This window comes from Acomys russatus, chromosome 8 (assembly GCF_903995435.1).
Source record: "Acomys russatus chromosome 8, mAcoRus1.1, whole genome shotgun sequence".
In the NCBI taxonomy this organism is placed as follows: domain Eukaryota; kingdom Metazoa; phylum Chordata; class Mammalia; order Rodentia; family Muridae; genus Acomys; species Acomys russatus.
The window spans coordinates 75124946-75137643 of record NC_067144.1 but is presented as its reverse complement, the minus strand read 5'-3'; the positions used below and the strand labels follow the sequence as shown (position 1 = coordinate 75137643).

Sequence of the window (12698 nt, the reverse complement as noted above, 5' to 3'; positions counted from 1 at the left end):
TCTCTCCCCCTCCCCCCCCCCCCTCCCCCCCCCAGAAGCTATGGGTTAGGACGTATTGCTTAGCTGCTTCTCCAGCACCACACCTTCCTGCTGCCATGTTGCAACCCTGACGTGGGCAGGAGAGGAGGCCACCTGAACTCCCATGTCCCCAGAAGGCCTGGCACTCAGGCTCAAAGTCAGCTCCTATGAAGCAGACAAGCACTGTAGATGGCTCCTGGCTGAAGCAAGTCTGAGGAAAGGTCTTGAGGCAAAAGCATGGAGCTTGTCCAAAGCTTAGGAGAAGGACATATGTAATAAACACATCCTCTTAAGCTAACCTACTTCTAATAGATTAATAGCAAAAATCCTTGCTTACCGGAAATGCAGCCTTTAAAAATAAGGCAGTCAGCTGGGTACCTGTATCCCAGCTGTAATCCCAGCACTTGGGGAGGCAGAGGCAGGCGAATCTGTGAGTTCAAGACCAGCCTGGTCTACAGAGTGAGTTCCAGGACAGACAAGGCTAAACAGAAAAACCCTGTCTTAAAATAACAATAAATAATAATAATAATAATAATAATAATAATAATAACAACAACAACAACAACAATGCAGTCATCTGCTGCTGGGTCTTGAGTCCCCCAGATAAGATTAAAAATGGGAAAATTAGATTGCAAAGGTACATAACAGCATTTGCAGTTGAAAATAAGTTGCAAAGCAATAATATGAATGTGGGAGAGCAATTAACTAAAATCAAGTATCAACATAATTGTTTTCAGAAACTGTGAAGCAATGAGGAGACTGTGATCCTACTGATGAATCAAATAAGAAAAGTCAGACACAAAAGTTGCAGACTGCAAACAAAGGATACAGGAGGGACAGTCTCGCCTTGGACAGAAACCACAGCAAACATGCACAAGCCACACAGGACACTCACCTTAGCCTCCTGTAGTAAAACAAAGTAGAGTAATGAGTCTGCACACTATTTTGCAGAAGCACAAAATGAGAAAATTACCTGCTTTTCCAGAATAAGGAGAGAAATATAGATTTTTCTAAGAAAATGTAGATTTTTTTATCATTTTAATTTTTAAAAATCATTTTAATTTCCATTTTTCTTTGAATATTTTATATGTGTATACAATATATCTTGACCATATCTACCCCTCTCCTAACTCCTCCAGGACCCTCATCATATTTCTCTCAGCTTCATGGCTTTCTTATATGACTTTTAACTGACTAAGTGCAGTTGCTGCTGCCCACGTGCACAGGGGTATGAGGTCATCAGAGGGGATGTGGAGAACCTGCCAGTGGCCACACTCATAGGAAAGAGCGACCCTTCCTCGCTCCCTTCAAATGTCAATCAGCTAAGACTGTGGTCTCGGAAGCCCTTTTTAAAAACTGGCTTGAAATTGTGCAACAATGTTGCTTTTATTTTAAACAGAATCTTGTAACTGAGCAGGTGCATCTTTCTGACCACTCAAAGGAGAGAGGGACGATTGCCGGTGCAGATGGCAAGCTTGACCAGCCCTCCAAGGTTTGAGGTGTTGATGGATGAGTCAGCAAGCTGCTGCCATAGCTGCTTCCGGGAGGATTCAAATCAGTTGCTCTGGATACATTGTCCTCTTATGGGCATTTGGCTCCACTGTATACCTAGCCCTATGGCCCTTGTCCTGTAGTTTGGACTGGTTTTCTCTTGAAGCCTTGCAGGGAGCCAGCTGAACAATTAGAGAGGGTACTTAATGGATAGGAATCTAATTTGCAAAAATTATCATTTATACTTGAGTCACTTATCTGATAATTACCAAAAAAATCTACATGAAATAAGATAAATCTCTTTGTTGGTAAAATTGGCTTATATATAATGGCTTTTACAGGGAAGTTAATTTTATTAACTAGCTAGAGGTTACACATGCAAGTCAGCAGGTGTGGTGCAGCAAGCTCGTTGGGCTCTGAGGCTAAAACTCTAAAAATCTTTAGGTGTTCTTGAAAACAAAATGAGCAGCAAACCCTTCAATGTTACAGCAAGGCAGGCGTGGGCTCCTGCATTGGGGTCTCGCCCTGGCACCCACTGAAATAGAAAACAGCTAACATGGCTGGCATTCAGCCGTGGGGCCACACAGGAGTGTTCAAACAGCCTGGAGGACGAGGACAGCAACTGTCCCCATGGAAACCACGCAGGAAGAAATTTGCTCGGAGAGGCCTCCATGAGCCCGTGCAGCTTTTGCGCATTAATTAAAAGTTTAAAATGTTACAGATAAATGAAGGAAACGCTGTTCCCTGTGAGATAGACTGCATTCTGCCGGCAGCCTGGGGCTTGGCTGGGAGGGGAGCATGCCAGGCTGCGCACAGTGCCTGCGGAGCCCGGCCAGGCTGTCTTCCCACTCAGTATCGTTCTGTTCTCTCGTCTGTGCCCCTCTCCATGAGCTGCTGATTTTCAGGGACTCCTTCTGCCCCGGAACTCCACCCACCACTACCGTTATGTGTCACTCCTGTGCCGGCAGGGACCCTCTCGCTTCCCCTTCCTTCTAGTTTTTCCCACACATCTACAACTCCACTTGCTGAGCCCAAGCTGCCCTTACAAGCCTGGCTTCTGTATCCATGGACCATTTCTCAGAGGCCTCGCCTGCTGCTGCCCGCTAGCCTTGACCTCACAGCCATGTATCCCACCTGCCACCGGCCTCCAGGGTCCCTGTGTTTATTTCCCTCTCCCTCAGCACTGTTCGCTCTTTAGGGACTCAGAAAGGTTTATATAACCTGAGAGGTCTAGATTCATGGTTTATAATTAATTTATAGAAAATAAATTGATAGAAGATAATAGGTGATAGATGATAGATAAATATATATATGATTGATACAGGCAGATAGATTGATAGATGATAGATAGATAATAGATAGATAAATAGATATATGATTGATAGATAATAGACAGATCGATAGATGATAAATAGATAGATCAATAGGTGATAAATAGATTAGATAGATAAATAGATAGATAGATAGATAGATAGATAACACGTAGATAGATAGATAATATATAGATGGTATACTGATGATAGATCATAGAAGATGACAAATAGATTAAAAAGATAGATGACAGACAGACAGACAGACAGAAGATGGTTGGTAGGCATTAGGCAGCTAGTTATGAGTTCTCTGGTGCGTGTGCTAACACAACCAACGCCAGCTGTCTTCCCATCAGTGAGTCGGGCTGACCACAGCAGCCTGACCTAAGGTCTTGGAGCGCAGGCTCCTCAGTGTCCAACTTACTCTCCTGACACTTAAATGTGGCCGACGTCCTGAGAAACTCAGGCTCATGGTGGAAGCACTGCAAAGGGTGAGGAGGTCAGGCCAGGGAAGACGCGCTCGTGCAGAAGTCGCCCTGCCTGTGACTTCCGCTTTGCATAGCTCTCATTACCATGTCAGCCACGACCTGACAACATTAAATAGAAAATTACAGAAATAAGCAATTTGTACGTTTAAAGGATCTTTATGACAACAGATTGACCTAGTTCTATTATCTCTCTATTATTAGTTATAGTTGTTAATTTCCTATCACAGGCTTACAGGGATCAACACAAGGGAAAATCAGGCGTGCAGCCAGTGCTAGGTGCTGGAACAGGCCTCTCCCACAAGAGAGCTCTGCAAAGTTTGCGGCCACTGCCTTGGCCCTTGTTATTATCCAGCTTTAGTTTTTCCTAAGTTGTTTTGCATATTATGATTTTCCTGCCTCCATTTTCCTGAGTGTATTCTTCTCTTTCCTGTTTAGGCTCCCAAGAAACATTTACAAAATGGGATCATACGTGGCTACCAGATAGGTTACCGGGAGTACAGCACTGGGGGCAATTTCCAGTTCAATATCATCAGTATCGACACCACTGGTGACAGCGAAGTGTACACCCTGGACAATCTGAACAAGTTCACCCAGTACGGCCTGGTGGTGCAGGCCTGCAACCGGGCCGGCACGGGACCCTCTTCTCAGGAGATAATTACCACCACCCTGGAGGACGGTAAGTCTGGGCGGCCACAGCCTGTGTCCTTGCTCTCTGTGGCCTGCAGCAGGCTCCCTGTCGCTTGGCCTAAGCCACCACGTCAATCCATCCCTGCCCGGGATGGGTGTGTACTCCAAGGCCCAAATGCATTCCTGAATCTTCCTCTTTGCTCTTTGAACCCAAGATGGGCTTTGCATGTGTAAAACCAAAGTTTTACAAATCTAATTTTCCCAAAAGTCAATGTCAAGAAGCTTTTAGAATTTTCCCATGTATTATTACAGTTTTATCATTTCTTCTCCCCAATGATTGCTTTATATTTTCAAGTACTCTGTGGCCAGAGGAAAACCACTAAACAGGTCCCAGTCTCTGTAGAGCAGATATGTGGTGATCACGCGCCCCCTAGTGACAAAAATGAATTCATGCAAATTCCTTGAGAGCAGGTGAACAGCCCAACAGCAGTGCTTGGTGGCACAGAACCCTCCAGACCAAATGGGAGGAGTTAAGTTGGCACGCTGCCACTTAAACAACTCCTTGCACCATGTGTCACTTGATTACAGACCAGAGTAGGCAGGGAGAGAAAGCTTAGAAACTAGAGCCTGGACGAGCAAAAGGTCCTAACTACACACTCCGCAGGAGAAGCTGGATCTGCTTCTCCATTTGTACCTTGATGACTTAATTTCAGCTAATTTTTGTTACTCTTTCCTTTCTCCAACACTTAATGTTGGCGTACAGTCAATATTGAGAGTGGGGTATAAGGTGCAGTGCTGGTGAACACCGTTAACCCCAGCTGAGAGGCCATGAATTTGCGGCTAGCCTCGTCTACAGAACAAATTTTAGGCTAGCCTGGGCTACAGAACAAGTTCCAGGCTAGCCTGGGCTACAGGACAAGTTCCAGGCTAGCCTGGGCTATAGGACAAGTTCCAGGCCAGCAAGGCTGCATAGTGAGGCCCTATCAGTCGATGAGTAAATAGCATATGCTACGAATTTTCTTTCTTGCCTCTGCTAAAACACCGTGCTCCTGAAAAGGAGGCTTAGGAGGTGAGGTAGAGAAGTGGTTCTGTTTCTTCTCTCCCACGGTTCCCAAAAGCCTTCTAGTCCGTGTGCGCATGCTCATTAGCTGCGGAGGGAAAGTGCTGTGTGCACCAAATGTAACTGAAAGCGGGAGCCTGCCATGGCGGCGGGGGCACAAAGCAGACAAGCAGCGGCCTCCTCAGCGTTAAGGCTTGAGGCACATTCAGTTCAGGTGTGGGATGACCCCCTGAAGGTGGCATCACTGAGTGGGAAGGGCGGACCCGTGACGTCCTCCGTGACGACTCGTAGCCTCAAGACACGGAAGTGAGGGGAACTGAATTACCTTCCCTCTCTCTGTGAGTAGGTGCGCCCCGTGCGCCCCCTCCGCTCTCCGTGTTAGCATAGTAAACCAGCTGCTTACCCAGTATCGCTCTGCCGATAGAACCCCCCACAGCTGTCACAGGTTATGATTATTTCATTTCAGTGCCCAGTTACCCTCCCGAAAACGTCCAAGCCATAGCAACGTCACCGGAAAGCATATCAATTTCCTGGTCCACGCTGTCCAAGGAGGCCCTGAATGGCATTCTGCAGGGCTTCCGGGTCATCTACTGGGCCAACCTCATAGACGGAGGTAAGAGCACTCCACGCGGATGAGCAGGTTCCTGTGGGCACCTCGGGCAGCCTGCAGACCCTCTCCCTGGGGTGAATTCAGGTCGTGGGGGACCTCTTTACCGACACTTGGGGCTATGTACTCACGGGCCTTCTAACAAGCACCTTGAGCCGGGCAGTTGAGCTGCACACCTTCAATCCCAGCACGTGGAAGGCAGAGGCGGGAGGATCTCTGTGAGTTTGAGGCCAGCCTGGTCTACAAAAATGAGTCCAGGACAGTCAGGGCTCTCTGACGCAGAGAAACCCTGTCTCCAAACAGCAACACCACCACAGCGGCTTGAAGCAGACTGGAAAGTGGCACTTGAGTAAATTAGGCACTGTTGTATTTTCTCAATCTTCAGCATCTAAGTCAAGCTGTAGGCAGATTTCACCCTTAATCTCCACGTGGAACTGCACCTCTCAGCATGTGAGTTGCGACCCCTTTAAGGGTCACATATCAGATATTTATATATAACTCATAACACTAGCAAAACTGCAGTTATAAAGTAGCAATGAAACAATTTTATGGTTGAGAAGGCAGGGTTCACCACAACATGAGGAACTGTATTAAAGGGTCACAGCATTGGGAAGGTTGAGACCCACCAATCTAGAATGTTCCACGTAGCATGTGTGCTTATAGTTATCCCTTTGTTCCCAGCAAAAAGGAACATTAAATTCCTATAGTGTGTGAGGGCTCCAGGAAAATTCCAGAACACCTCAAGAGGCATGTGATTGATTCCATGAGGAGTCCGTACATCTTTCCCTGCTCTCCATTCCTGGCAGTGTTCCTTGCCTTGGCCCCTCTACCCACCACTCTTCCTTCTTCTTCCTGTCTCCCTTCTAGACTTCCTTCTTCTTGACCCTCACTTCCTGTCCCCTTTCTTCCTACCCCTCACTTCCTGCCTTTCCTCTTCCTCTCTATCACTTCTTATCCCTCTCTTTCTACCCCTTACTTCCTGCTCCCCCCCAGCTTCCTGTTCCTCACTTCCGGTTCCCCCTTCCCATATCCTTCACTTCCTACCTCCACTCTTCACGCTTTTCATTTCCCGTCCCCTTATATCCGGCCTCCTTTCTTCCTCCCTCTCCTCGGCCATGGAGCATCCTTTAGCGTCTCTGCCTGGGTGTAGACTGCATTTCTTGCTTTCCTCCGAGTTGGGTAAAGAGCTTAAGAACCAGGGTCTCTAATACCTGTGCTCAGAGCCACTGCGCAGAGGGGCTGCCCTGCTGCGCATGCGCATGTCCCACTGCCTTCTAGTAAAGGGGCACACTGGGGCCTCACAGCTGCAGATGGCTCCACTGTCCTTACAAGATTAAGGAGTGAAGACACGATAGCAAATGCTGCCTTCTGTGACCCTCTGCTGTACATATTCTAAGAGATGTGTTTCCAGAAACGGCTACCAGGTCTGGTTCCTTCTGGAGCACAGTCTCGCACTTCCCACACTGCCCTGCGCGGGGAGCAGCCTCTGGAGACTCAAGCCAGATTCACGGTGGTAGACCCAAGTTAACGGAGCGAGCAGCTGCTCTAGGCCGAGACAGAGACGGGAGGAAGTATGACTTGCTCAGGGGCCTCTGGGCTAACGAACGGGCCAGGACATTAACATGTGGACCAAGCCAGCAGGTGCAGGAGTAAATAAACAAATAAAAGCTTTTTAAAACATAGCATAGAGTAATAAAATGTCTGTGGTCATCTAGTCTGACAGTGTAGCAGAGGAGACTGTTCTTTAAACCGTGTCCTTATTCCTACCTTAAACTTGGCTTTATTCTTATTGTGTAGTCACACAAAATTAATCGCTGATCTTTTTTGTTGTTGATTTTGGCTTTTGGGTTTTTGTTTGTTTGTTTGTTTTTGTTTTGTTTTGTTTTGCTTTTTGAGACAGGGTTTCTCTGTCTAGCCTTGGCTGTCCTGGCCTCTGTAGACCAGGCTGGCCTCGAATTCACAGAGATCCGCCTGCCTCTGCCTCCCAAGTGCTGGCGTTACGGGATTTTTTTTTTTTTCCTCTCTCAGAATCAGGGCCAAACCTGTGTGGCTGGTGTCTATTGCGGATGTTCCACTCATGATTTGCAAAAGCAAAGGAAGAAACAGTCAGAAATTAAAAGCACTGCCTAAGAGACACCTCTAGGAAGTCATGGGCCAGCAGAGCACTCCGTGTGATCACTGGGTGTCTTGGCATCTGCCCCACAAGCTCAGCTATGCTGGGATCTACAAAGCCTGCGTATGAGTGACAGGAAGGAAGTGCGCCTTAGCCAGACGCAGAGAACATTTCACACAGTATCGTATGTGAACACACCACACACGACACATACAGAACACACACCATATACAGTGCATGCATATACCTGCCCACTCCATATACCACAGGTAATATATGCGTATGTATGTTACACATCATACCATGTGTCTTACACACATACATACCATACACACTCCCAACATAGCATGTGTATACTACACACACAGAGACTGTGCATGCACACATCACACACACATCAGACACGCCACAACACACATCACCATGTATACATCACACACGCCGTATAGCATACATGCCGCCCCCCACCCCACGGACACCACACATACGATATACACCATCCATTTGTGTACATACCCCAAATTACATTACTAAGCTCTCCCACTAAACACACACCACACGTACCATACGCACATTACATGCTATGCATGCCATACATTCCTACACATAGTAAATACTACACAACATAGGCACCATAACCTCGCACACATGACTTCACATGTGCATTGTACACGTACTTCCAATGTATGTCACATGTCATAATCTCAAAGCAGGTGGATCTTGACATCTGACCCTCTGGGTGGCATGCTGATGGACAGCATGCTGCAGAAACCCTGGTCAGCACACACTTCTAGTCCCATCCCCCAGTGTGTAGTATCCAGGATTGTGTGTGTTGGATGTGAGGCCCTCAGGCATCCTAGCCTTGGACTCTAGCAAGGTATTGCTTTCCTGTCCTCTGGCTCCCTGCCTGCCAAATGATGCCTGTGGAGTCTGCTCAGCGAGCTTAGTTTCTCCATCGTGATCCTATGGGAAGTGCTGGTACCTGGGGAAGCTGGCCTGGCATGTCCCACCCCTGGTGAGGCAAGAGATCAGGGACGCAGGTCTCAATGCGTTGAGGACATATCAAAGATACATTTCTCTGTAGTCAGCTACCCACCTAGTGTGTGCCGGGCCCCTGCCTCACACTTCAGTCCTCCCCTAGTGAGAGGGCAGTCACATGGTGCCACCACCCGGGCAAGCAGATCACAGGCCGCCTCCTCACATTCCACCACTGACACTGGAAGCAGGTGGCTTCTAAACGCCGGGTTATACAACTGTGTAGACGCTTGCTGCATCATTCCAACTGCCTTCGGTTGTCATGTGCCTTCTGCCTGAGGTGGAGGCACGGGGTTCCATCTCTGAACAGCAGCACTCTTGGAGCCCACTCAGGAAAGTAAGGCAGATTTAGCACACAGCAGAGATCTCGCCCATCACCTGTCACTCCGGCGGTGACACAGGGGAGAGTTCAACATGGGTAAAGTGAGGAGTGTGCTGAGCCACTCGGAGCAGCCCCAGTGCAGTTCTCTCTCACAGTCAAGAATGCCTCAGTACGGATGATGAAAGCCTGAGAAAGTCACTGCCAGCCAGCCAACCGCTTATCTGGGGCCCTTCCTAGTCACTGCTTCTTTTGTTTACCAAGACGGAGGTTCAGCTGAGGCAGCCCACTGAGTTGGGACTCTTATGGATACCAAGGTGACTGTGGTCAGTGGTTAGGGTAGAGCTGGCATTTTCCCATAAGGTGCACCTTAGCTCAGGTATTTGAGATCAACTTGGGTACCTACCACCTGCGTGTGCTACAGCAGTGATTTAAAATATAAACGATGAGCCGGAGAGAGGCGGCTCAGTGGTTAAAACACCACCAGACAAGTATGAGGAGCAGCGTTCAGAGCTCGGTAGCCAGTGTAAAGCCAGATGGGCATCATGGCCAACCTGTCCTTTCAATCTCAGAAGGCAGAGATGGAAGTCTCCAAGGAAACCTGGCCAGCAAGGCCCAGCAATCAGTGAGCTCTGGGTTTGACTGAGCAACCCTGCCTCAGTGAATAAGTTGAAGGCATCTGAGTTTGACTGAGCAGCCCGGCCTCAGTGAATAAATTTGAAGGCATGAGCAAGGATGATTCCAAACATCAGATAAACACGTACATGTGCACCCCAAACATATGCATGCCTTTGCACAGGCAAAATATGTATCTTAGCTTGCTTTCTGCTGTTAGGATAAAACACTGATGAAAAGCGACCTGTGCAGGAAAGGGTTAATGTCACTGTCCAGTTTATACTGCATCATGAAGGGAAGTCAAGCAAGAATCTCAAGGCAGGAGCAGGGCTCACTGGCTTGTTCCTTGTGGCTTATTCAACCTGTTTTCTTAGACACCCAGAACCATTTGTCCGGGATGGCACCACCCATGGTGGGGTTGTCCCTCCCACATCAGTCATTAATTGAGACTATATATATATATATATATAAACATATATATGCGTATATACACACACATATATGTGTGTGTGCGTGTGCGTGTGTGTGTGTGTGTAATCCTCACCTGCAGACAGAAGATTCACAGTGAACAGCCACTAGACATAGCGCAGTTCTGTTTGCTGGTGTAAGGCATTCCAAGAGTGACGTCATGACGCTGGGCTTTGATTTACCAAGAGTGAATTACTGGTTTCCAGGTCAATTTTCTGTCTTTGTGTTTTCAGACATTTTGATGTAGATATGTGTGGTTTTGTTTTGTTTTGTTTTGTTTTTTCAAGTGGGCCGTGGGGATGGTGTCCTGTGACACTTCCACACAGCTCCTTCCTGTACCCTGTACTGGAGAGTGTGACAACAGGCTTGCTAATGCGAATCCTGTCTCCTTCTGGTTCCGTCCTCCAGAGCTGGGTGAGATCAAGAACGTCACCACCACGCAGCCTTCCCTGGAGCTGGATGGGCTGGAGAAATATACCAACTACAGCATCCAGGTGCTGGCCTTCACCCGCGCGGGGGATGGCGTCCGCAGTGAGCAGATCTTCACGCGCACCAAAGAGGATGGTGAGACACACACAGTGTGCGCAGAACCCAGATGCCCCTGGCGCACAGTAGGCTCACGCCTGGGCGGAAGCCACTGCTGGGAAGGCAGGTCGGAGGGCTTGCCCTTGGCCTTTGCCCACCAGCCTGCTCCTGACCTCATTCATTCTAGTCTTCGATGCCCTTCCATGGCCCAGTCCCCTTCTATTCCCCCCTCCCCTTCTTTAGCTTTCTTTTTCATTTTTGTGTTTGTTTCAACTAAAACCACCTTTTATCCCAGGGCCCTCATGCCTGCTGTGTCGTTTTGTGCTCTTGTTCAAATAACTTTAATTACTGCCAGGGTCAGCTCTTTTGCTTAAAAAAAATTATGGCCGGCCTAAGTCTTACCCCACATGAGTTGGATCACTTCAGAAAGGCTTGGTTTCAAAGCTTTGTGACTTTTATTTTTTTTAACAGATTCTGATAAGGAGTCATGCTGACTAAGTAGATTTTTAACTCCGATCTGGCTCCAGACCAGCACTTGCTGCTCCATACAAACTTGACTTCAGTTTTTATTATTTTAAAGAAAACCCCGTTTCCTTGTCCAGGCTGTTTGGGGAACAGTTTAGGTTTTAGTGCCCAGCAGAGCAACATTAAGAAAGGCAATTGCTCGGTGAAGGAAGGAGCAGCCAGTAGCAGATGGATGCCCAAGATTCCTTCCAGAAACATTCCAGGGACAGGCTAGCCCAGGACACTGCAGCACCCAAGTGCTATGTAGGTTTGATCTGACCTTAATCATCGTCCTCCCCATGAAGTAGGCAGGTTATGGAGGAGAGTCCTCCCTCATTGTGGCCATTATGTGTCACCATCTGGAACTAGAAAATGTGGCATCTCTGCTCCCTCAACCGCATGGGCTCCAAGCATGCTGTTCTTCCGGCCCACACGTGTCCTAGAAGCAAAGCTTAGGACTTAGGTTTGGACACAAGGCGGACCTTCCTGTTCCCCATCCCCTGTCCATCATCCTGGTGGTCACCAGACCTCCAGAGGGTGCCTTCTGCCATCTCCACCCTGCTGTCCCCTCAGGGAGCCAGGCCCTGCTCTCTCTTCCACAATCTCATCCACCCATTTCCTTGTGGTAGTCCACCACCTCTGCCCTCTGACACTGAGGGGTCTGCACACAGGCCAGCCCTCGCTTGCTTTAGTTTTTTCAAGAATACACAGGCCGTTCTTCCCCCAAGAACATGCAGCTGTTGGCCAGCTCTACTCAAAGACATTAGACCATTTCAGGAAATTTAAAGTCAAAATGCAGCACCCTTAGGAAATTGCCCATACCCTGAGGTGTCCACAAAGAAGAGTCCTGAACGACCAGAGAGCTGCTTTTTAGTTATAAGATGTTGGAGAGAGCTGTGCCCTGCTGTCCACAGGACTCTGAGCACCCAACTTTCTCAGAGCAAGAGGGAACGAAGTTGCTACGGCCCTCAGACCACACTGATGCATGTATGAAAATAGAGGCGAGGTGACCCTGCCTCAAATCGGCATACAGAGGCTGCTGCCTCAGCACGACATGGTTCGTCCTCTGTCCTCTCCTCCCTCAGAGCGGGGTGACGTACTCTTTACCTTCACTAACCGATGACACAAATGTCTCTGGGATTATTATTCAAGAACAAAATTGATCTGCAGCATAAAATTTGACATCAGCATTTTTTTTTCAGGAGAATGTATGGAAATTCAATATAAAGAGAGGCTCTCCTTAGCTCCCATCAACTGGAAATCTGGATCAATTTTTAATTAGTCATCCAGTTTTAGAAACTATAGTTTTGACCTTGAGGCCTAAGGCCTAACCCAACTGTCCTCTGGTCTTGGCTTTTACATGTGGTGCAGAGAGTATATGGAAAAGAGGTGGAGGAGGTGGAGGAGGAGGAAGAGGAGGAGGAGGAGGAGGAGGATTCCCCTCACCCTGGTGCTTCGAGACCAAGGGAACTCAGAACTGAATGCCAGTATTTATTTAGGATAGGTTGGCATTTCAAA

General features: G+C 48.0%; 1 protein-coding gene and 1 pseudogene across 1 annotated transcript in view; both read left to right on the top strand.

Moving 5' to 3' along the window:
• LOC127192954 (40S ribosomal protein S19-like) overlaps positions 1-12698 on the top strand; it is an 877505-nt pseudogene that overhangs the window by 720302 nt on the left and 144505 nt on the right.
• The window catches only part of Dscam (DS cell adhesion molecule), a 574658-nt gene that overhangs the window by 460212 nt on the left and 101748 nt on the right, over positions 1-12698 (top strand). The window contains exons 18-20 of the mRNA XM_051150389.1: positions 3743-3983; positions 5461-5607; positions 10560-10715. Coding sequence (XP_051006346.1) covers positions 3743-3983; positions 5461-5607; positions 10560-10715 — 544 coding nt within the window. The remainder of the gene's footprint in view (positions 1-3742; positions 3984-5460; positions 5608-10559; positions 10716-12698) is intronic.